This window comes from Mustela nigripes, chromosome 6 (assembly GCF_022355385.1).
Source record: "Mustela nigripes isolate SB6536 chromosome 6, MUSNIG.SB6536, whole genome shotgun sequence".
NCBI classification, from domain to species: domain Eukaryota; kingdom Metazoa; phylum Chordata; class Mammalia; order Carnivora; family Mustelidae; genus Mustela; species Mustela nigripes.
The window spans coordinates 35,897,222-35,922,625 of NC_081562.1; the positions used below are offsets into that span (position 1 = coordinate 35,897,222).

At 38.7% G+C, this 25,404-nt stretch overlaps 1 protein-coding gene across 2 annotated transcripts in view; it reads right to left on the reverse strand.

Annotated features, from left to right (window-relative positions):
- TMTC2 (transmembrane O-mannosyltransferase targeting cadherins 2) overlaps positions 1–25,404 on the reverse strand; it is a 435,623-nt gene that overhangs the window by 64,635 nt on the left and 345,584 nt on the right. For both annotated transcript variants that reach the window (XM_059402387.1, XM_059402386.1), the window contains one exon: positions 9,963–10,077. In XM_059402387.1, coding sequence (XP_059258370.1) covers positions 9,963–10,077 — 115 coding nt within the window. The remainder of the gene's footprint in view (positions 1–9,962; positions 10,078–25,404) is intronic.

The following is a 25,404-nucleotide window of genomic DNA, read 5'->3' on the forward strand; positions in this document are numbered from 1 at the left end:
TGTGCTATCTTAAAAAAGTCTTCATTTTTTATTTATTTTATGTTTTTAAAAGATTTTACTTATTTATGTATTTATCAGAGAAACAGAGAGAGAAAGCACACAAGGAGGGGGGATGGCAGGCAGAGGGAGAAGCAGGTTACTGCTGAGCAAGGAGCCCGATGCAGGACTCGATCCCAGGACCCTGGAATCAGGACCTGAGTCAAAGACAGATGCTTAACTGACTGTGCAACTCAGGCATCCCTAAAAGTCTTTAAATTCAGTCCTTATGCTATCCCAAAAAAGGTGTGTTTAGAGTGAAAACAGGAATGAAAGTCACAAACAAATGTTATTATCTCATTACTACAGAATTCCATTTTGTACCTGGGACTATGAAACTTTTAACTGTTAAAAATATAGAAATATATTTCATATATCTAATTCCCCTCCCTGGCATTATTTTATAATAGAAAAGTATCTTTTGGAACACAGGTTTATGGCCCAAATTCTTAAAAGAAAAGATATATCTAGGAAATTTGGGAATCAATGATATTGTGAAGTAACAACTTAATACACTCTATGAAATGTTTGAGGGAGTGTGATTAAGAGAATCATTTATATTTAAATACATTTGAACACATTCTGTGAAAATTAACGTTGCTAAATTCAAAATTACTTCCTTGAAAATATAAAAAATAAAAACTCTAGTTGCAGCTAGAAGACTACAATTATTAGCAACTGTAAATTGTCAATTTTATATTAAAAATTATTTCATATGAAAAAATTATTTCGGGTGCCTGGGTGGCTCAGTGGTTAAGCCGCTGCCTTCGGCTCAGGTCATGATCTCAGGGTCCTGGGATCGAGTCCCGCATCGGGCTCTCTGCTCTGCAGGGAGCCTGCTTCCTCCTCTCTCTCTCTCTCTCTGCCTGCCTCTCTGCCTACTTGTGATTTCTCTCTGTCAAATAAATAAATAAAATCTATAAAAAAAAAAAAAGAAAAAATTATTTCATATTGATAGTAACTACTGTTTGACTCATATAAAAGACAATATTTTATTAAAGTCTTAGTAATTATTCTAAGATAACTTATAGGCTTTCTTTTCCCCCGCTCCTTCCTCTTCCTCCCCTTCTCCTTCTGCTCCTCATTCGTCCTTCTCCTCCATCTTCTTTTTCTTTCTTTTTTTAAAGATTTTATTTATTTGAGAGAGAGAGAGCGCGCACGCATGAAAGGCAGAGGGGCAGAGGGAGAAGCTGGTTCTCTGATGAGCAGAGGGCTTGATGTGGGACTTGATCCCGGGAGTCCAGGATCATTACCTGAGCCGAAGGCAGTTCCTTAACCAACTGAGCCACCCTGGTGCCTTTTTTTTTTTTTTTAAATATTTTATTTATTTATTTGACACAGAGAGATCACAAGTAGGCAGAGAGGCAGGCAGAGAGAGAGGAGGAAGTAGGCTCCCTGCTGAGCAGAGAGCCTGATGTGGGGCTCGATCCCAGGACCCTGGGATCATGACCTGTGCTGAAGGCAGAGGCTTTAACCCACTGAGCCATCCAGGCGCCCCCCATCTTCTTATTCTAACTAGAAAGCTGTCTGTCTTTATAACATGAAAGTAAAATGAACAGTAGCTGAGTTTTCCCAGGTTCTTGCTAACAGCTAAACTGAAGTGTAGCTTAAGTTACTCAAAGCAGCACTAAATTTTAATTCTAATTGATAAATGTATACTAGGAATAGAAGTAGAATTGAGATAAACAAGGACATAAAAATGTGTGGAAAATCTTAAAAGGGCAAAGCTAGGGTCACACACATATATAAAAACAATGAAGTAGAAAAGATCCTTACAATGAAAGTCCTAGAAGATATTGTTTATGACCACCAAGCCATCTTAAGTGAAAACCTCTCTCTCAATACATCAAAAGTAGCTTCATGATCTGTTGGTATCCATCTCAGTTCTAAACATAAAAGTTGGTGAGGTAAAGCAGAAATGTAGAAGTAACAGAGGAAAACACTAGGCTGATGGTGTAATTTCACAAAGGATTCCTCTGAGTTAGAAACTTCTAGGTGCCCCATGAGAGTGTGAGCTCATTCTTTCATGGCCTCGAATCTTTCAGGGCTGCTAAGGACAGGTTAAGCCAATGTCTAAATAGAGTACAGAATGAAATGTACTGGGAAAATTGAAAGGGAGGAAATATTTATTGGCAATGCCAATTATTATAGTGTTCATATACAGTAAATAACTCTTTATGTTCAGCTGGTAATGCTTGGGTGGGAGAAAGAGTTCGGCGGCGGGGGCGGGGGTGTGAAAATAAGAGAGGCAAGATAGAACTTGCTTGCGGGGGTAATCAAGAACACACACTCTAAGTATCACTTGGGACTTGTCAGAAGTGTAAAACCTTAGGCATCACCCAAACATACTAAATCAGAAGATGCGTTTTAACAAGATCCCCAGGTGATCCACATACACATTACCGTTGGAGAGGCACTGGGTTGGAAGACACTCACCTTTAACCTCATCTATCACTGCCCTTTGCTTTAAAGACCTTACAACCCATTAAAACCTAGTTGAAATAAGCCTCCTTTGGGCCAAATTTGAAACTAATAGACAATTTATAATTTAAAAAAACCAATGACTTTTTGAGGGGTTTTAGGTAATTTTGGAAGTATTAAAAAAGAAAGGCCTAGAGAGCTTAGGGGGAAAAATATATATATCCAACTTGGGTGCGTGTGTGTGTGTGTGTGTGTTTGTGTACACATGTGTGTACACTACCAATCTACCTTGAGAAATAATCTGATTCGGTTCCTTTTTCCCTTAAGAATTTACATTTTAAGTCACTTCCAATGGAATTTATAAAGAAATTAGTATATTTAAATTCTTGATTTTAATATATTTAATTATGTAAGATGTATCAAGCACAGAAACTTAAAGATAACAATTTTTTTTTTCATATGTTCATTCTGCTCTCTAGAAGTCAGGGCAGCAACGGGAACCAGTTGGTGAAGTACAGTTTTGCTTTCTTTACTACCTTAGGGAGCAATGACAACCTGGGTTCTTAGCCCTGGAAAAACCATATAAGTTCACGCTTAGCTCAGCTATAAGTGTGTCCTTTGTCAGACACTGTACCATTCTAAAAACTTAATATCCCCTTGAGAGCACAAATGTCACATTCTCCCTCCTATGAATGTACATCTATTTTCTAAAATTTATCATAAAGAGGTAATTTAATAATATTGGAAGGATCTTACTATTTAGGCTTTACACATTTGATAACCTATCGCTCTATAAATCCTTTCTCCAACAAAACATTTGAGAATCACAGCCTCTGGGTAGTCACCCAGTTAGGAAGACACGAGGGAGCCAATGTGACACAGTGAAAACAGTATTATACTTGGCCAGAATACACTAAACTCAAATGTCAGCTTTACCAATGGTGGGAGATATGGACTCTCTTTAAAACTCAGTATCTTCATATATAAAATGGGAATACTATTGTCCATGTCACATATATGCAGATATAATAAAGAGAATGACAGATATGAAATGCAAAATAATAGTACCAGACAGATAGATACTTAAATAAATGTGACTTTGTTCTTCCCTTAGTCTGTAAATGGATTAAAACATTTTTTTTTTTTTCTGCCAAAGCCCATGAATGCCATGAATCAGGTAAGGTTTGTTTTTAGTGACTCTGAAATTCCTACTGGTATCAAGGATCTTTCTGCTCTTTCTAGCTTCTAGTTCTAGGAGACCACTGAATAAATTCATCTGTACAAAATGCTTCTAACAGAATAATTGATTCAATACTTTCTTCTTAAAACTCTATAGCTATAAGTCAATTGAGTTCTAGCATTTTGAATTCCTTTGATATTTTCCTTTGATGATAACTGATGTTCTTTTTTATAATACTCTCATCCGGAAGCATCCAGTACTTTTCCCATTTTATTTGAAGTACTAACAATGTCATCACATATAGTTTAATGTTCATCATGGGAGGCCACTCAACATCTGTGATCACCCTCTCTAAAAATATATTTAGTAGTTAGCTGCAATGTGGATCCCACCTTCCCAAGAAAGACACAAGCCAGAAATTCTCTCTTCTTCCAAACTTTATAGTAGCTGAGATTCCAGCACATGACTCACATTCGACCAATCAGATGCAACCTCAAGGGAATGGAAGCCAGAAGTAAGCCTAAGAGGGAGGCAGCAGGGTCCAAGAGAATCATCCAAAGAATGTGACTCTGCTTGGTTCCTTGTGGGTGACGGTGGTGGAGCTCGGGCCTTTAGAAGCTGCTAACTCCCAGGGAGAGCCAGATAGATGGTCGGGTATTATTTCTGACCATAAAGAGTGTTTTCAAGCCCAAGACTGAAAGTGTGGCTGCAGAACACTCTTTCATAAATCCTGTTCCTGCTTTAACTGGCAAAAGCATATTCTTTAGTTTACAACTAAACAGTGTGACCCATTCATGAGACAAGTTTAGGAGCAGATGCATTTTCAGCAGTTTTGCTTTCAATACAATCACTGAAGGCCTTCAATCTAGCTTCGAAATTTCCACTATTTGTTGACAGCTGCTTATGTGTTCCATGATTGCCATCAGAAATTTCCTATTTATACTAACATTTATTTATACAAGACCAAGTGAAACTATATATATATGTATAAATGCTAAATATAACTACATACACATATACAGCATATAATTATATATACTTATTTACAGATATACAAATAAAACTACATATACATACTATATACCCACCACATATATACTTACATGTATATATACATACTTGTATACTATATATAATTATACTAACAATATGTAATTGTTAGTGTGTATAAAATATTCTCATTTTATCCTCTAATCATTTATCCTTTCAGTCATCATTTTGATACCTTTAGTACTTTACATTGAATTCTGAGAAGAGATCTATAACTTCTATTTAAATTCTCAGTCTCTCAATTGTGCCCTGACTCCACTGTAATTATAAACTCAGAAATCCTGTTAATCTCTTAGGAATCTTTTCTAATGTCATATTGTTCCTCTTCCAAAGTACCTATTTCATTTTCCCAGATGTATTCTGTGCCAGAGCTAGGGTAGGTTACATTGTTGTAGCAGAAACATATCCTACCCTCCTACACTGTTGGTGGGAATGCAAGCTGGTGCAGCCACTCTGGAAAACAGCATGGAGGTTTCTCAAAATGTTGAAAATAGAACTGCCCTATGACCCAGCAATTGCACTATTGGGCATTTACCCTAAAGATACAAACGTAGTGATCCAAAGGGGCACGTGCACCCGAATGTTTATAGCAGCAATGTCCACAATAGCCAAACTATGGAAAGAACCTAGATGCCCATCAACAGATGAATGGATCAAGAAGATGTGGTATATATACACAATGGAATACTATGCAGCCATCAAAAGAAATGAAATCTTGCCATTTGCAACAACATGGATGGAACTAGAGCGTATCATGCTTAGCGAAATAAGTCAAGCAGAGAAAGACAACTATCATATGATCTCCCTGATATGAGGAAGTGGTGATGCAACATGGGGGCTTAAGTGGGTAGGAGAAGAATAAATGAAACAAGATGGGATTGGGAGGGAGACAAACCATAAGTGACTCTTAATCTCACAAAACAAACTGAGGGTTGCTGGGGGGAGGGGGTTTGGGAGAAGGGGGTGGGATTATGGACATTGGGGAGGGTATGTGCTATGGTGAGTGCTGTGAAGTGTGTAAACCTGGTGATTCACAGACCTGTACCCCTGGGGATAAAAATATATGTTTATAAAAAATTAAAAAAAGAAAAAAAAAAGAAACATATCCTAAACCTCAGTGAATCAGGACAATATTTCTCGCTTCCTTACTCAGGGTGGGTGAGTAGGAAGGTTTGTCCCCATTTGGTAACCTCGGGATCTATTTTCACAATTTTCAAGTCAGAAAAGGGGACAAGTACTGATTCTTACAGCTTTGGTAAAGTGACATACGTGGGGTACCTGGGTGGCTCAGTGGGTGAAAGCCTCTGCCTTTGGCTCAGGTCATGATCCCAGGGCCCTGGGATTGAGCCCCGTATCGGGCTCTCTGCTCAGTGGGGAGTCTGCTTCCTCCTCTCTCTCTGCCTGCCTCTCTGCCTACTTGTGATCTCTGTTGGTCAAATAAATAAATAAAATCTTTAAAAATAGAAAAAGTAAAAAAAAATTTAAAAAAAGAAGTGACATACGTCATGTTCATGCATATTCCACAATTCAACTAAGAACCATGAAGTTCTTCAACTTGGAGGAAGGCAGAAAAGTACAATCCTATTACATGTGTTGTAGGTGGAGAGCGGACATATTTGGTGAACAGCGCTGATACTTCCACACCACATAGTGTTCTTGTGAATCACCTTGATAACAGGAATTAGGGATGTTCTAAGTGGCTCTTAGGTTTTAACTAAATCTCACTGCCCAAACGAGGGCTCCTTACTTGGATACACCTGATTTGTCATTCTTACCTGAACTGCCAATTTGAAATCCAGTATTTCCAAACTTTCTATGTGCTGATTCTATAGAGAAAGATCATTATCCACAACTGAGAGTTGAAATGGATCTGTTAGAAATTTCTCAAATTTTAAGCCTCTTGAAGTTCACAGTAAGATAAAAATTTGTCCCTTTGTGGCTAGCCCCAGGAACTTGCCTCTTCCAGTTTGGTCTCATTTAGGTGGTATGACTTTTTTTTTTTTTTTTTTTTGGTGATGAGTAGTTTTTCCTCATTGATAGATTCTTTGGGAATTAGCTAAGGAAAGGGGAAGTCAAATGTATATGTTCAAACCATTTCTTGAACTATGACATTTCCTAAATTGCTGATTTTGGATATAAGGGTAGCCATTAATCCAGCTAACCTAGACACAACCAGGGAGACATCTATTCTTTCCCTCATACTCTTTACCTCATCAAGCCCTGTCAATTTTATATCCTAAGTATCTTGCAAAAGAAGAGAGTTCTGAGGGAAGACTATCAAAGTCAATTTATAATAGTTTGGTATCCCCAGAGGAAATTATATGTAATAATAAATAAGCAAGATCTTGCCAGCTATGGATTTTGATGAGGTTGCTTTCAAAGCAAAGCAAGTAAACTTTCTTACTCCTTTCAGCAAAGTCCTCAATGCTCTTGGGGAATAAGGGAAGAGGTTGAGCACTTGCACAGTAAGTGCTCAAGAAATACCTGAATTTAATAAAGTCAAGAAACAGAAAAACTAAGTGAAAACGTTCATGGGGGCTGCCACCAAGTGGAATAGGATATAGTCAGGCTGCTGCGGTCATAATGGCAATCAGTATTAGGAAAGCGCTGACTGACTGCACATTAATGAGGAATGCAGACTGCAGAAAGCTAGAAAGAAGGTTCTGAAAAATAAACCCTGAAGATTTCCACACTGCCAATGTATAACAAAAATTTTCCGCTGGTTTCTAGCACTATGGTAACTAAGAAAAAGTTGGAAGTGATATATTCAACAAGGACCTTATTTGTATCTTTCTCATAATGGGTTTTCATTGGCAGACCTTGAAGTTCAGATACTGATTTAGTATGTAGCAAAATACCTTGTTGAGGAAAGTATCTATTAAGATTAAGATGCATTAGCCTGTAGAAACTTGTGCATATCCTTCCTTGTAAATGGTTTACTGTGACTAAAAGCACAGTGTTTTATTCCTGAAGAAGAGACAGCCCTCTCCGTATAACAGCACCTACGCCTGTCATGCAAATGAAGGTGTCTTTTTAAAAATTATCTTTGCATTGAAGGTCCATGAGATTGGATATAGTTTACTTTTTTAAAGATTTTATTTATTTCTCCCACTGAGCAGGGAGCCTGATGCAGGGCTCAATCTCAGGACCCTGAGATCAAGACCTGAACTGAAGGCAGATACTTAATAACTAAGCCACCCAGGCACCCCTGCCTTTAGTTCATTTTATAAATATACCATCAGTTGATTGAATGCTGGTTTCTCTTTATAGATAACAGTTTTAGGAATGCAAAAGTTTAAATGTGGAGTGAGCACATTCAACTAAAACCTCACAGTATACTTCCTTCTCAAACAGGCTTTGAATTCCTTATTTAAAACTTATAAAAAGCTGGGACGCCTGGTGGCTCACTTGGGTAAGCATCTGCCTTTGGCTCAGGTCAAGATCCCAGGCTCCTGGGATCAAGCCCCACATTGGGCTCCCTGTTCTGTTGGAAGTCTGCTTCTCCATCTCCCTGCTGCTCCCATTGCTTGTTCTCTCTCTGTGTCTCTAACAAATAAAAAAAATCTTAAAAAAAAAAAATTATAAAAAGCTAGGTAAGGGGCGCCTGGGTGGCTCAGTGGGTTAAGCCGCTGCCTTCGGCTCAGGTCATGATCTCAAGGTCCTGGGATCGAGTCCCGCATCGGGCTCTCTGCTCAGCAGGGAGCCTGCTTCCTCCTCCTCTCTCTCTGCCTGCCTCTCTGCCTACTTGTAATCTCTCTCTGTCAAATAAATAAATAAATCTTAAAAAAAAAAAAAAAAAGCTAGGTAGGAAGCCATGTGGTTCTAAAAGGACAACACAAAGGATGCTTGTGGTATTGGAAATCGTCTATACTCTGACTAGGGTGATGGATACACAAACCTACATAAGTGTGATGAAAAAGCACAGAACTCAATACATACACACACACACACACACACACACACACACACACACAGAGGTATGAGTAGAACTGGGGAAACACAATAAGACCAATGGATTGAATCACTATCAATATCCTGCTTTTGATACCTCACTGTCATTCTATATAGATCACCATTGGGGAAAGTGAATAAATGGTACAGGGGATCTCTCCATATTATTTCTTACAACTGCATATAAATCTAAAAGCATCTCAAAAAGTAAACAAAACTACTTTTCTTGAAAAGTAGTGTTAAAGCTATTGAACTGTGAAGCCATTCCTCTGGTATTTTTCTTCCCTTGTAAGAATAATCTACATAATTACAAACCTATTCCTAGAGCCAAACACAGAGCCCATAGTGTGGATGTCAGTTTATGAAGCATTTAGGTGAAGATTTAATCAAGTGAAATTCACGTAAGAGAATGGGAGAAGGGGTATACATATTGCTAACAGAACAAACAGTCCTTTTAGAAAAACTGTATAAATCATTTGAGTTTCTTAAAACCATCTCCTTTAATCTAAAACACCACTCATGGATGCAGTAACTTTCTTTTTATAGTCACAACAAAAATTGTTGATCTAACTTAATTGTTTTGCTATTATAATAATCAGGCTTCAGACTATCCTTCTGAAAATGGAAGCACTAACAGGTCTATAAAGATACATTGTTTCCATACATAGCAACAATGTTGAGACTTTGCTAGCCCTTAGGTATATTTGTACTTGACAGTTCTCTCTACCACCAAACATAATAAAGTGCATTCACATGCCATATTCAATATAATTAATATAAAACACAAATACTGAGATGCAATTGACCAATCAACATAATGTTTGTTTCAGACCTTTAAACAGTTATTAATTTTAATTTTTTGATTTTTTTTGAATTTTATAGTGATTTTTGAAAGGAAAGGAAAATGATTCTCGGTAATTTTCAGAGTCCTGAAGGCTTACATCCTCTACATAGTGTGCACATGAACTGTAACTAATAAAATACTCCTGACCGACATTAGCGTGGTAAAACAGCATAACTCACTTCAAGAATGTGGAATAAGGGGCACCTGGGTGGCTCAGTTGGTTAAGCAACTGCCTTCGGCTCAGGTCATGATCCTGGAGTACCAGGATCAAGTCCCACATCGGGATCCCAGCTCCACAGGGAGTCTGCTTCTCCTCTTTCATGCTCTCTTTCACTGTCTCTCTCTCAAATAAATAAATAAAATCTTTAAAAAAAAAAAAAAAGAATGTGGAATAAGGGAGTATGACAAGGGACTTAGTCTACCTAATTCCTTTCCCAAAGCTGCAGTGTTGGTCTTCTAAGGCACAGGGGCAAAACTCACCTGAGCATGTGTGCAGCACTGAAGACCACATCAAACTCTGTGCTGTCCAATTCAGCGGCTTTCTTTGCCATCTCAGCTGCTTCTATGAGGCGGGCTTCTTCCAGAAGAAACTGACCTGCAAAGTATAAAACCAAGTGAGCTTCAACTGGGAAACTACTGCTCTAATCCTGAGAAAAAAATAAAGTCACTACAGAGAAAAATAGAGTGGTAAACATGATCCGAAGCTAAGATTTATGTGTGCTCCTCATCTACATCTTGCTACTTGGTCCTGTTTTCTATGCCATTACCTTCTTTGCAGGACATCCCAATGCATCTGTCTGGTATATTCACAAAGTTGTTTTTGTTGTTATTTTTTTTTCCCCTTAAAAAACAAATCCTGTATAAACTATTGAACTAAAGATATATTACAATTAAGAGTTGAATTGATTTGTATTATTGGTCATTTAATAATGACCATATGTCTCTGATCCATATGTATAGACAAGGCTGTCTATATTGAGATGTATAAACTTGTTATACTTAAGCAGCACTAAAATTATTGGAAGAACATATAAAGGTCCACGGAGCATTTACTTACTCTTAATTAGACTGACTAATAAACATGGAGCAAATATTAACACGTTCACATTTTTGAGATAACTTGAAGGTCAGTTTTGCAAGGTTAGAATTATTCCACACAGAGCCATACTACTCTTTGAAACTATACCTCCAGAACTGGTATGTAGTGTTATCCCCAAAACCCATAACGACAAAAAAATAAAAATAAAAAAGAATTTGGTCCAAGTTTTGGGGTGCCAGGGTGGCTCCGTGGGTTAAGGCTCTGCCTTCACCTCAGGTCATGATCTCGGGGTCCTGGGATCGAGCCCCCATATTGGGTTCTCTGCTCAGCAGGGAGCCTGCTTCCCTCTCTCTGTCTGCCTACCTCTCTGCCTATTTGTAATCTCTCTCTATCAAATAAATAACTAAAATATTAAAAAAAAAGAGAGAGAACAGGCTGTTTTTCTCTTTATTTTATAGGAGGGGATTTAGTAACAGCAAAAGTAATGATGTTAAGTCCTATCTGAAAAGGAAATTCAAATGAAAACTAAATCAGTGCATAAAAGAGAGATGCTGAAATCATTCACGTAACTTTTGGGCTTGCTGAGTTATGGGCTAATGATTATTTCTTTTTGCTTTGGGTTTCCTGTTTGCTTAAAGTTCAAGATTTTAACAATATGAGAAAAAGTTATAAAAATGATTTGCAAGTCCTGAGCTGCACAGGGAAAAACAAATTTAGAAATAGTAAATGGCGAATCCTCCCTGATGGTGGTGGTTTGAAGGAACCCATTATTTACTGCTTATCTAATTCATATTACAAATTGTCTTCCAAACCAAAGGACTAGTCCTTAAAACACAAGAGGCCATTTTCTGTTTTAAGAATTTATAATAAGCCACAGACTCTGGTCATATATAAACGTCAATTGCAAAGAAATGGTGAGTAACCATAAGCCGACTTTTAAGACCAGGACTTAGAGACATCTTAGCTATTTCTACAAAAAATCGTACATCACTTTCTTAGTCTATCCCCTAACATTCTGTGCCTTTCTCAGGTCTCAAACATAATTGTTAGGTCAGAAAATTATTAAGAACACTGATTTGTAAATACAGTTGACCCTGGAACAACACAGATTTGAACTGTATGGACCCATTTATATGTAGGGGTCCCCCCCATAAATAGAGTACAGTACTATAAATGTATTTTCCCTTTCTTAATGATTTTCTCAACATTTTTTTCTGTAGCTTACTTTATTCTAAGAATACAGCATGTTAACACATCGATAAGATATGTGTTAACAGTCTATGTTATCAGGAAGGTTTCTAGTCAACAGGAGGCTATTAGTAGTTATATTTGGGGGGTGTCAAAATTATACACAGATTTTTAACTGTGGGGATCGTGCTCCTAGCCCTCATGCTGCTCAAGGGCCAACTGTGGTTTCATTTATAAACAGAAAAACACATTACTTATGAAACTTGTGTGTACATTAGCTATAAATATATTGATGCGAGATTCCGCTGAAAGTAATGCTGTTTAAAGACAGTGAAACAAGAATTAAACACTCTATGGCACAATGCAAAGTAATATCGCATCATATAAATCTTAGTAAAGGATACCAGACTAAACCTATTCTTCAGTTAATTACTCTGATTACAGGTTCTAAAAATTAAAACATAATATTAATTGCTACCTACCTTCAAAGAATAATGTCTACCTAAGTAAAAAAGCATTAATAAGTATGTTAATTAATTATGTGATATTTAAACAAAAGATAATGTAGGAGTTTATTGACAGTTACTTTTCCTTTCCAGACAGCTATTAACTCTGAAATGTGTTCTGTATTAATAGTAGGAAAATGCAACAATTAACTGAATAGAGAATAATGAATAATACTCATTACTCCAGAGTATACAGGGTAAAGAAGACACACTAGCTCTGGTAAAAAAGAAAGAGAAAACAGGGACACGGTATCTGTACTGTCCACATAGAAACAGAGGACCATGACAAGAAGCTTCTGTGTTGAAGATAATGGGGCTCAATGGCCTAAAAGGTCAGTTTATGTGCAATGTCCCAAGGGCAAAGCCTTTCAAGCCTCATGGATGCCAAACCCATCGTTAATGTACAACAACTTCAACAATGGATAATAACATTAACCAGTTGTATAAAATTGAATATACAATTTTATCATAATTTCCAAAACTTTCTTAAGCTTTGTCAGCTTTGTTGTCCAAAATGCAATTTATAGACAGTTTGCAAGGTCCCTAAACCACATGAAACACGTAATTTTTACAAAACAGTAACAGAAAAAATCCCCATATGATCATTTTTAACAGAATTCATTCATCATATTAACATTCAGAAAAACAATATCACAACATATTAGTTAGGTATTTGCATAATTCCCCCCATTCTGTTCTCGGCAGGCCATAGATCTCAATATTCCAGCATTAGTGTTCTGCTATGATAAAGACATAAAATATTATGCAGCATGGACCTTTTGGTGTCTTTTTTTTTTTTCCTTCACTAAACTTGAAAATGTGAACCAAAGTTGAAAGTGAATTATTATCCTGGTATGTTATATAATGATTGTTTGTTTGAAATATAGCCCAGAATTGATGGAAAACGGAGCGATAAGCATTTCAAATACAGAGAACCAACATAAATAGGGAAACAAAGACACACTAGGTTTCTTCTTAATAATGATCCAAAGAGCCACTCATGATATATTATTGGGGGAATAATGAGAAACAAAATCTGCTCTTACTTCTTCTGGAAGACTTTGCCTGAAGTCACTCTTCTCCCAGCCCCATCTATTACAGTTCCCACCAGACATTGCCTCCCTTAATGTAACCTGCTGTTTCACATCCTTATTCATCCTCAACTCTCAGGCTTGAAGTCTTCTCTTGTCCCATCCCAATCACCAGTCCGTCTTGCCTGCCTATTGTGACTGGGCATCTTTTGTTTTTAAGCCCTAAAACATTTCCTTCCTGGTGAATCTTTCTTTGACCGCTTCCCAACAGTATTAGGATTGCTTATGATTAGTTCACTGCAATATAATTTACCATCTAAACCAGAGCTCTTAAAAGAATAAAAGGGAATGGTATTATTCATGAGACAGGAATAAAGGGGGTATAAAGCAGAATTGCCTCAGTATGGCCTTCCGACACCCACATTCCGAGAGAGGATGTGGGTGTCAATCCTTTTTTTTTTTTTTTTTTTTTTTAAGATTTTAGTAGGCAGAGAGGCTGGCGGAGAGGGGCTGGGGGGAAGCAGGCTCCCTGTTGAGCAGAGAGCCCGATGCGGGGCTCAATCCCAGGACCCTGAGATCATGATCCAAGCCAAAGGCAGAGGCTTTAACCCACTGAGCCACCCAGGTGCCACACTCCTCTCATCTTTATCACTACTGGATAGTGAATCATTTTATACAGTGTCTTTGAATGACTGTTGGCTGAATGTGATCAATAGTAACAAGAGAGACTCAGGGGCTCTTTACTGAAGAACGTACACATCTATGGAAAGCCCACCAAGTCGGAGCCACATGCTGAGGCTCAGTGGGTTGGAGCAGCTACTTGGCCTTTGATGGTGAAGGGAATTACAAGGAGGAGCCAGGGAAGTATGGGGAGTGGAAGGGAAAGCGGGCACTTCAAGGAGCCCATCTACAGTGGCGGATTCTGGAAGGTGTGAAAGGTTACATTTTTCAGTGGCTCATAGCCTTACTGCACAACAGAATCATCTGGAAAGTCCGACAGAACAGAGCTAGGCCCCAACCCCAGAGTTTCAAATTCAGTGGGTTTGGGGTAGAGCCCATGATTTTTTTTTTTTTTTTCTTCAAGATAAGTGTACTCTTCAACCCTATCACCCGCGCTTCCCCCCCGCCCCCCACCAACCATCCCTTTCTGGTAACCATCACTTTGTTCTCTGTAGTTAAGAGTCTATTTCTTGGTTTGTCTTTTTCCTTCGCTTGTTTGTTTTGTTTCTTAAATTCTACATGTGAATGAAATCATATGACATTTTTCCTTCTCTGACTTATTTTGCTTAGAATTATTCTCTCTAGCTCTAACCTTCTTGTTGCAAATGGCAAGATTTGATTTTTATGGCAGAATAATATTATATATGTAAAATATATAAATATAAATAATACACACGTGTGTGTGTGTGTGTGTGTGTGTGTGTATAAAATATGTGACCTCTTCTTTATCTATTCATCTATCAATGGACACTGGGGCTGCTTCCACAGTTTGGCTATTATAAATAATGTTGCAATAAACACAGGAGCATATCTATCCTTTTGAATTAGTGTTCTCATATTCTTTGGGGAAATACCAACTAGTGTGATTACTGTATCATAGGGTAGTTCTATTTTTAACTTTCTGAGGAACCTCCATGCTGTTTACAACAGGACTGCATCAGTTTGCATTCCCACCAACAGGGCATGAGGGCTCCATTTTCTCCACATTCTCGCCAACACATGTTGTTTCTTGGGTTGCTGATTTTAGCTACTCTGACAGGTGTGAGGTGATAGCTCATTGTAGTTTTGATTTGCATTTCCCTGATGATAAGTGATGTTGATCATCTTTTCATGTGCCTGTTGGCCATCTGGATGTCTTCTCTGGAGAAATGTCTGTTTATGTCTTTCACCCATTTTTTAATTGGATTTTTTGGGTTTTAGCTCTTGAGCTGTATCAGCTCTTTCTATCATTTGGATACTAACCCTTCATCAGATATGTCATTTGCAAATATCTTCTCCCATTCAGTAGGTTGCCTTTTAGTATTCTAGATTGTTTCCTTTGCTGTGCAGAAACTTTTTATTTTGATGCAGTCCCAATAGTTTATTTTTGCTTTTATTTCCCTTGCCTCAGGAGACATACCTAGAAAAATGTTGCTATGGCCAACGTCAGAAATTACTTCATATGTTCTTTTCTAGAATTTTTATGGTTGCAGGTTTCACATTTAGATCTTTATCCATTTTGAGTTTACTTTTGTGTATGGTGAAAGACAGTGGTCCAGTTTCAGCCTTTTGCATGTTGCTGTCCAGTCTTCCCAACATTGTTTGTTGAAGAGACTGGTATTTTTTCCCCCAGTGTATATTCATTCCTCTGACAAATTCATTTGACAAATGAGGAATGAACATGATTTGCATTTTTAACAACTTCCTACTGATGCTGCTACTCCACTGTCCATAGTTTGAGAACCAGTGACTGATGGGAACAAAATAATTGTTTTGTACCATACTCTGGTACAATAGGACTGCATCAGTTTGCATTCCTGCAATGGGTGGGATTAGCCACCCTTTAGATTAAGCTCTTCTGGTTAATAAACAACATATGGCATGTCCTTCCCTACATTACAAAGAACAATGACCAGGTTACACATATGTGTGCAGATAGAAAGATACATCTGTATGAGTAAGATACATGCAATAAATACAAGTTTACTCTCACAAATTCTTAACATAAGGATATCTAAGAATTTTATCTTTCAAGACAAACCATAAGTGACTCTTAATCTCACAAAACAAACTGAGGGTTGCTGGGGGGAGGGGGTTTGGGAGAACGGGGTGGGATTATGGACATTGGGGAGGGTATGTGCTTTGGTGAGTGCTGTGAAGTGTGTAAACCTGGTAATTCAGAGACCTGTACCCCTGGGGATAAAAATATATGTTTATAAAGAATAAAAAATTAAGAATTTTATCTTTCATATGTAGAACAGTTGTGAGAAATCACTTCTCTCTCACATACAGTAAACAAACACATTCTTGGTGTTCAATAATTGAGCAGAATTTCAAATAAAGAAACACGGAAATCTTAAGTAAAATACATTTTGTTCTCATGTATATCTTGTGCTATCACACTTTATCACTATTTGTTTGATTTATAATTTGTCTTACCCAAGTTAATTATCATCATCTTATTTAATTGTCTTCATTCAAAAGGAGAACAAAGGCAAAAACAAGACTAGAAATTACAAAGAAAAAAAAAAAGTAATCTGAGTAGAGAAATACAGAAAAGGAATTTTAAAAAGAAAGCATTTCTAGAGGTCCTGATTCAAAGAGTGTTAAATCTCCCCATAGGCTAAAAAAGGAAGAGAGAAAAACGAGTTGATAGTGCTAGACTCAAGTGCTTCTGTATTACAGTTATACCATTTCTTCTCTGGACATTTCTCTAACTGAACCATTTAAACTACTTGGTGGATTTTTACCAACATTTCAATATGACAAGCTGGTGAAGATCAATCCTTCATTAATTCCTGGCTTTAAAAAACTGCCAGAAAGGTAGAAATCCATAACAATGTAAGCTGGCCTTAAGCCTAGGCTCAAATACTGCTTTGTAAAAGTTTTGCACATAAACTCCCTGGATTAGTTGGGATTGGCGTTTCTTACTAAAATATATGAAAAATCCACTCTTGTGATCAATGCAAGTAAATTAAGGAGCTAAAACAAACTGTAATAGATGTCATGATGATACAATTCTCTCTGGGGAAAAAAAATCATTCATAGGTAGCTTTAAAAAATGTTCAAAGACAAATGAAAATCTTATTTATCAAATAACAGCTAGAACTTAACATCTGCATTAAAATAGTTCCCCTTGGCAGAAGACATCAGACCATCTAAGCAGATCCAGAATCAACGGACTCTTAACCACTACCACCTTGTCCTAAGCCATCATGTCACTCTGGACTGCAGCAATAACCTCCTAACGGGTCTCCATACTTCTGCCCTTGACCTACAGGGTATTCCCAAAATAGCAGTCAGAATGATCCTGTTAAAATGGGAGTCAGTGCCCATCATTCTACCCCTGACCTAGGGAAGGTGACTGTCCTTATACTGGACTATACAGCCCAATAGAGTCAGCAGGGTGTTCCTCCCGCAATCTCTCATCCTATTCTCTGACCTCATCTCCTTTGTCTCCCTCAACGCTCCCTCTTGGTCACTTATTCCATGTACACTGGCCTCATGTTGTCTAACACGCTGGAGGAATAAAGACTCCTGGTATGGAGTATTTATTTGCCACTCCCTGCCCTGGAGTGCCCTTCCCCCAGGTTCCACAGTGGCTCACTCTCTTACTTCTTGGCACACTGTGGGGATTTAGCCACTACACATTCACTAACAGGACTGAATTACCTAGGTCCCATGTGGCTACCTCCTTCATCTGCAAGAACAAGACCAGCAAGCAGAGGTCACCGGCTGCTTGCCTATTCACACCCTCTCACCTTAGAGTGATTTTAGGCAGGGCTGCAATTAATGGCCACATGCTGGGTATTGCAAAATTTTCAAGGTTGCCTTTCATGGTGAGGTCTCTATGAACAGTGCCTCTGGAATATAAGCAACATGGCAGCCCTGGTTTAGATCTCGGAATGTCCCTTGGAATATGACAAATAATCCAGACATCAATCATGCCTTCAAAGATACCTTAATTCCAAAACAATCTAAACTATGCCATTTGGCTAGAATCTATTATATGCTATTGTACTGTGGAATAAATTCAATGGTCTGGGAAAAGGAAGAAACTACAGAATTATCGTATCCAACCCAAGAAATGTATACCGTGCTTAACACACATAAGATGTAGCGATACTTGTAGGAGAGGAGGGGGGAGGATGAATGCAACACTTATCCTTGAATCAGTTCCAACTTAACAGAGAAAAGAGATGATTATGGAGATAGTTTAAGCACAAATATATATATATAAACTTGAGATATAAACTTTGAGGAGATTAAAAACTTGATATAAACTTGAGGAGATGCAAGGTCTCACAGGCTAAGTGCATCATATCTGGATGGAGGTAAATGTTTGGTTTTGCACAACTTATAATTAAAATTGAGTATACATAGAGTAAAGGGGACAAGTAAGGGTACCACTTGAATTTTTACACAGTGGCTCCGGTCATATAATCATCAGCCAGATCATAAAAAAGAATAGCCAGAAGCACTTGTCTAAACTTTTCAAAGATTCAGATGGTTGGAGCAAGGAAAGAGCCTGGAAGATGGAAATACCTGGGCTGATTTTGGTGGTATCTACGGGTAACGAGACAGGTGGATCAGGTAGAACAGAGTAAGCCCTTTAAGGAGTGTTTCCATTAAGGAAGGTGAATAACACACCCCTGATGAGACAGGGTAGGGAATAATGCAATGCTCAGGATTTAGACCACCTGTCCAAAGGAGATGCTGCTCAACAGAGGTTGTTAATGTATGCTAATTAGACCCAGGAGAATTAAAATGTGGAGGGGAATCATCTCTTTTGCTTCTCTGAAGGGATGCTTGTTGAATGTCTCTCTGAGAATCCCTTGCATTTTTAGGTATGTTCTTAATTCTTTTTTCTTTCTTTTTTTTTTTTTAAAGATTTTATTTATTTATTTTTAGATAGAGTGCACAAGAGAGAGCACGAGGGAGGGGAGGGACAATGAGAAAGAGAGAAGCAGGCTCCACACTGAGCAGGGAGTGGATATGGAGGCTTGATCCCTGTACCCTGGGATCATAACCTGAGCCGAAGACAGCCGCTTAACCAACTGTGCCACCCAAGCACACCTTCTTTTTTTTTTTTTTAAAGTAATCTCTATGCCCAACATGAGACATGAACTTATGACCTTGAGATCAAGAGTTATATGCTTTACCAACTGAGCCAGCGAGGCACCCCTGCTCTTACTCTTTAAAACCAGTCACTCTCAGGGCACCTGGGTGGCTCAGGCAGTTCAACAGCTAAACATCTGACTCTTGATTTCAGCTCAGGTCATGATTTCAGGCTCATGAGACTGAGCCTCGTTCAAGGCTCTGCATGAGACTGTCTCTCTCCTCCCTTTGCCCCTTCCTCCGGCTCTCACGCACGCATTTTCTCTCTCTCCAATAAATAAATCCTTAAAAAAATACATAAAACCAATCTCTCTCTTCCCTTCCCTTCTATTAGTTGTGTTGCCTTGTGTTTTTGTGCTCTTGGCAGCTTGACTTAATAACAGCTCTGGTTTATTGAGACAAACCCAATGTGATAAACGTGCAGTAGTTACTGGCCAAGAAAACAGGTGGGCCAGACGAACAGGGAAAGGATGCCCAGGAGAGCAATCCAGACTGCTCACTTTGAGGCTGGGAGGGCCCAGATCTGTCCCTATGTGGACATGAGACCAAAAATTTGCCCTGAAATGGACAGGTGGCAAGGAAGGTGTCTACGGCAAAGGAGATTAGAGGAACAGCAGGCCAGGGCTCTGTGCTCAAGCAGAAAGGAGGTCAGGAGGGCTAGGGGTGCTTTACTGCGTTTATTTCTCCCCTGACTCTTTCCAAAAGGGTTATGAGATGCCAGAAAAACCACCGAGGGGTCAGAAGACTGTCAGACGGAGAGCGGGAAGTCGAGGGAGGCAAGGAGGACGAGAGGCGGGGCTGGGGAGGAAGTAAAGAGAAGACAGGAGGGAAAGAAGCCGTGGGGGAGGGGCACGAGGGAGAAGCAGCATACCCCTCTAGAGGCGTAAGGAATACATAGATTTAATGGCGATCAAGTGCACCATAGAAAGGAAGACAAGTTCATGCTAGGCTTCAAACAATCTAAAGAGTTTCACCATCTAAACGAAGGGCAAGACATAATCCAATGAGGCGGGGACCTACTCAAAGATACAGAGATGGGTAGCGTCATTTCTTAGACAAGGGCAATGCAAGGAAAAAGACACGACAGACGTGAGGGGTCCAACACAGGGAAAGTCAGGAAGGAAGGGAGTATGCCTCTGAGACGAACTTGGGGTGGTAATGAGAATGTGGGGAGGTGACCCCAAGGGCCAGATGCTCACATCCTCTTCCTCGGAGGACCTCCGCGTCTTCTCCTTGCCCTCCCACACCATCTCAGCGGGCTCTTCTGACGTATTCATTTATAGACATGTCACTAAGGCACAGAAGAGTTAATGACAGGGTAGCAAACTCCAGAACAATTGTTTTCAATTAAGAGGAAGGCAGAACATAAACAAGAATCTCAAAGTGCGCTCAATTGCTAAATCAAATATCTAAGACGGGAAAAACGTCTCTCTCTCTTTTTTCCCCTCTCTGCCTTCCTTGCTTCCCCACTGCCCCCCGCCCCGCTCTGTTCCCAATTACTGGTTCCTTATAATATCCATCCTTCTTGCAAACAGTTACTCCTTTTCTGTCCGGATGTTGATGGAGACAGATTCCTCTTTTTCTTAGAATCTAGATTTTTGCCTCCTCTTCCCCTAATTTCTGCCTCTTTTTCATATACCTTATTCAAAAATTTCTCTATACGATTTGTTCATTCTCCAAGATATTATTATGGGTTCTATTATATTTAAAAATAGGTGGCCATTGTTACAAGTTATTGAGGATATAGGACACGCTAGTTCTTTTATAAAATTGTAAATGAATCCTCACAACCTGAGGCATTTGTAATCATCTCCAGATTAAGAATTTGAGGAACAGAGAGGCTAGCAAAAGGTACAGCATGCTCAAGGAGTAATCAACAGAGAGGCGAGGAGAGCCTCATTCCAAAATCCCCTGTACCCTCTACTCCCTAATCTAATGCTTAACTTAGTTCTTATCATCCTGCTTTTGTGGCTTCTGGTGTCCTGAACAAAGATAGATTCAGAAGAATGCATATACGTAAATTGTTGCTACAGTCTGAATGTTTGTGCCTCCTCTCCCTCCCCCAATCCTAGTTCAAGTTTTGAAATCAGGAGTCCTGAATGGGATTAGTGTCCTGACAAAAGGACCCCAGAGAGCTACCTTGTCCCTGCCAACCATGTGAGGGCACAGTGAGACCATTAACGGGGAAGTAGGCCTCACCAGACACTGAATCTGCCCACAGTATGATCTGGGACTTGGAGCCTCCGGAACCGTAAAAAATAAACTTCTCTTGTTCCTAAACCACTCATATAAGCTATGTTGTTACAGCAGCCCAAATGAACTAAGACTGGAATGAACTGCATCACGTAGTTACAGTTTAAAACAAAGTGGATTCTAGTCCCATGCAAAAACTGGGAGCAGAGGTGAGTAAAAACTAAAGGTCAGCAAATTCTTCTCTAGTCACTCTTTCATAGTAAAAATACTGATGGGCCATCTTCGTGTGGGGCACTGCAGCCCGCGTGGGACTCTCCAAAGCAAGGCCACTGTGTTTATTTTCATGATTCTTTGATTTTGAGCCACAGTCTGTTCACTTTGCAAACAGGGATAGCCTGCCTGTGTTATCAGAAAGAATAAATGAGAAAATGACAGCACGCTACGTGGGGTGAGGTCTGGCGCCCTGTCTCCTCATTCTTCTTTTCACTCCTCCTTACATGGGCTCTTTCTCTCCCTCTCCCTCTCCCTCTCCCCCCTTCATGTTCTCTTGAAGACCTCAGGCTGCCCTTCCTTCCTGAGGCCTCTAAGTACATGATTATGAGAGCTCCATGACTTTCTCCACCACCAGTCTGCCAAAACCTCAGCCGTCGGGGGCTCTGCCACCATTGGGGACCCACCAGGCTTACATTTGATAAGAGCATCCTTTAAAAACACAAGGCAGGGGCGCCTGGGTGGCTCAGTGGGTTAAAGCCTCTGCCTTCGGGTCCTGGGATCGAGCCCCACGTCGGGCTCTCTCTCTGCTCAGCAGGGAGCCTGCTTCCTCCTCTCTCTCTGCCTGTCTCCCTGCCTTTTTGTGATCTCTGTCTGTCAAATAAATAAATAAAATCTTAAAAAATAATAATAATAATAAATAAAATCTTAAAAAAAAAAAAAACCACACACACACAAGGCAAACCAGAAACATATCACAGGCTGAAGAGTCAAAAGAGGGTTCATATCCTTCCTTTGCCAACTTGCTGGGCCTTCAATATTGTCACATACACTCTTGATACCTTAAACCCCACATCTGTAAAACCAGGACAGTATTATTTCTGCACAGTGTTGGATTACCGCAACAACAAAAGATACATAAAAACACCCAGCACTGGTGCAGAGACATAATTGTTGAGCACTGAGTTTCAAAATAATAGCGCTAGCATTAATGAGGACAGATGTGCCCAGCATGACATCAAACGCTTTTCTTCATGTAAATTCTCAAAACGCTGGCGTCAGGTCATACCATATTACTCAAATTGATTTAATCAACCTAATATTGTGAAACATCTTATAATCTTTGTATATTTTATCTTTATTTTTTTTTAAAGATTTTATTTATTTATATGATGGATCAAGATCACAAGAAGGCAGGGAGGCAGGCCAGGGAGTGGGGGGGAAGTGGGGGAAACATGCTCCCCACTGAGCAGAAAGCCTGATGTGGGCCTTGATCCCAGGACCCTGGGATCATGACTTGAGCCAAAGGCAGAGGCTTAACCCACTGAGCCATCCAGGCGCCCCACGTCAAATATTTTAGAATGACAGAATCAATAGTATTTTTTTGTTAGATTTATGATAAAATACGGTGGGTACTATGGTCCGAATGTTAGTGTCCTCCCCAAATCCATATGCTCAACTCCTAACACCTAAATTGATGGTAATAAATAAAAGGTGGGGGAGTGGTTCTCAACTTTCAGTGTATCTGATACATATTTTATGTATCAATAAACCTACCAACAGAGCATGTAAGCATCTCTTTATCTCCTGTATTGATTAAGAGACAGTGCAGTGTAACATTCAGGAATACCTTGGTTCAAATGTTGCCCCTACTATTTTTTTTTCTTTGTTTTTTAAAGATTATTTATTTATTTATTTGGCAACAAATAGGCAGAGAGGCAGGCAGAGAGAGAGGGGGGATAGCAGGCTCCCCGCTGAGCAGAGAGCCCAATGCAGTGCTGCCCCTACTATTGACTGGCTCTGAGATCTTGGGGACTTTACCTTACAGCTTGATGACTTCACTTTCCTCATCTGCAAAATGAAGGCAGTCTGGTAACCTCCCCACTTGGCTTTTGTGGGGATTAGATGAAAATTCCATGAGAATTTCTCAGGACAAAAATGTCCTAAGTAAATGCTTTGTTACTGTTACATTTGATGAATTCATCATGAAAATGTGGTATTTAACAGAGAATTCAGGCAAGATGCCTTTTGCTTTTTATTCCTTTCTCATTTAATTTTTATACCTTAAATTTTACATGTTGAGTTCAGTTAAATAATTTTTGGATAATTACTTGTTTACTATAATTTTCTATAAACTATCTGAATGATAGTTTGTCACTAATTTTTTAAGATTTTATTTATTTTTATTTGAGAGAGAGATCACAAGGAGGCAGAGAGGCAGGCGAAGCAGGCTTCCCACTGAGCAGAGAGCCTGATGAGGGGCTCAATCCCAGGACCCTGGGACCATGACCTCAGCCAAAGGCAGAGGCTTTAACCCACTGAGCCACCTAGGTGCCCCTAAGTCACTTATTTTTTACATTTTATCAAGTATATATTCCTTCATAATGTACATGTTAAAGAAAATATAAAATAGAAAGTAAGCCTTTCCCCCCCACCCCCACACACAAAAAAAGGCTGCCAGAGTCCAAAAACCGAGAACAACTATTAACTTAGCTTGTTTGGTTTTCTTTTCTTTCTTTCTTCTTCTTCTTCTTCTTTCTTGAGAGAGTCTGTGTGTGGAGTTGGAAGGGGCAGAGGGAGAGAGAATCCCAAGCCGACTCCACAACCAGCACAGAGCCTTACACTGGGCTTGATCTCATGACCCTGAGATCATGACCTGAATCAAAATCAAGAGTTGGATGCTTAACTGAATCACCCAGATGCCCCTTGTGTTGCTTTCTTCACGCTATAGTTATTTTGTAAAATTTAATCATTCTTCATGTACAGTAACATAGGCAGCTGACTGTTATTGTATGTTCTTTATAAATGTAACTTAGGATTTTAAATATTTCATCAAATAGAAATAACACTAATGTATTTAATCATTTTTCTTTTTCAAGTATTTAGGTGCTTTTCCATTTTTGCCTCTAACAAATAGCAATATTGTGCTCCAATTACAGGCTTTTGTTGATAATCTTAAACATAGAAGAAAAATATTTATTTAACATATGTTTTAATGAGAATTATTGAGAATAAATGCTAGAGTAACTTAAGGGAATATGTTGTTATTTGAATGTGAATCTCTTTATTTCTAATGAAATTCTGTATTTACTTATCTTTTAAAATCTGTTATATTTCCTCTTTGGGGAATTACTCATTCATGTCCCTTGGTCTTTATGTTCTGTTTTCCTTGCAGGTTTACAGCTTCTCATGTCTTACGTAGACGGATGTTTTATCTTGTGATTTTATGGAAATTATTTGCTATCATTTAACTCTTTGTCCTTTAACTGTATTTCTTTTGGAAATACATCAATTCTTTAATTTTTCCTCTATTCTTTGCTTATAAGCTTAAAGACTCCCTTTCCTGGTCTTCCCTTTCTATTCACGATGAAGTTTTAATTTTAAAAAGTGTTCAAACATATTGCACATAAAATACACACAGGTGTGAAGATTAAAAAGATTAAATAACATTAACCTATTAGACACATTGTAATAGCAAATTTAAAAATAAAAAATCACAGGTAAGAAATGAAATAGTTTAGAATGATATTTAGAAATATCATGTTCTAATTATATATCTGTGAGCTGTCTGCGCTGTCCTTGGAGCAATAAAGGGACACAAATACTGATATTTTAATAAAATATTTTGGTCTTAAGCATTAAACATAATTGCATCTCAATGAAATTTTGGAAAAGCTAACTAAAATCTATTTTCAAAAATGTATTTTAAATCAAGGCAATACCATTACTTAGTTCATTATTTAATTTTTTAAAATTACTCTTGGAGTTTATGAAGTGATTAAAATATAGAATGCTACAACACAATCAACCCCAGTTCATTGCCATCCTCTGAACAGCTTTAATTACAATAAGAAAAAATAACTACAGACCTCTTACCAATTCGACCTATCACATATTTTGAATTCCCCCTTTCAGTGTTCACTGAAAAAATATCAAAT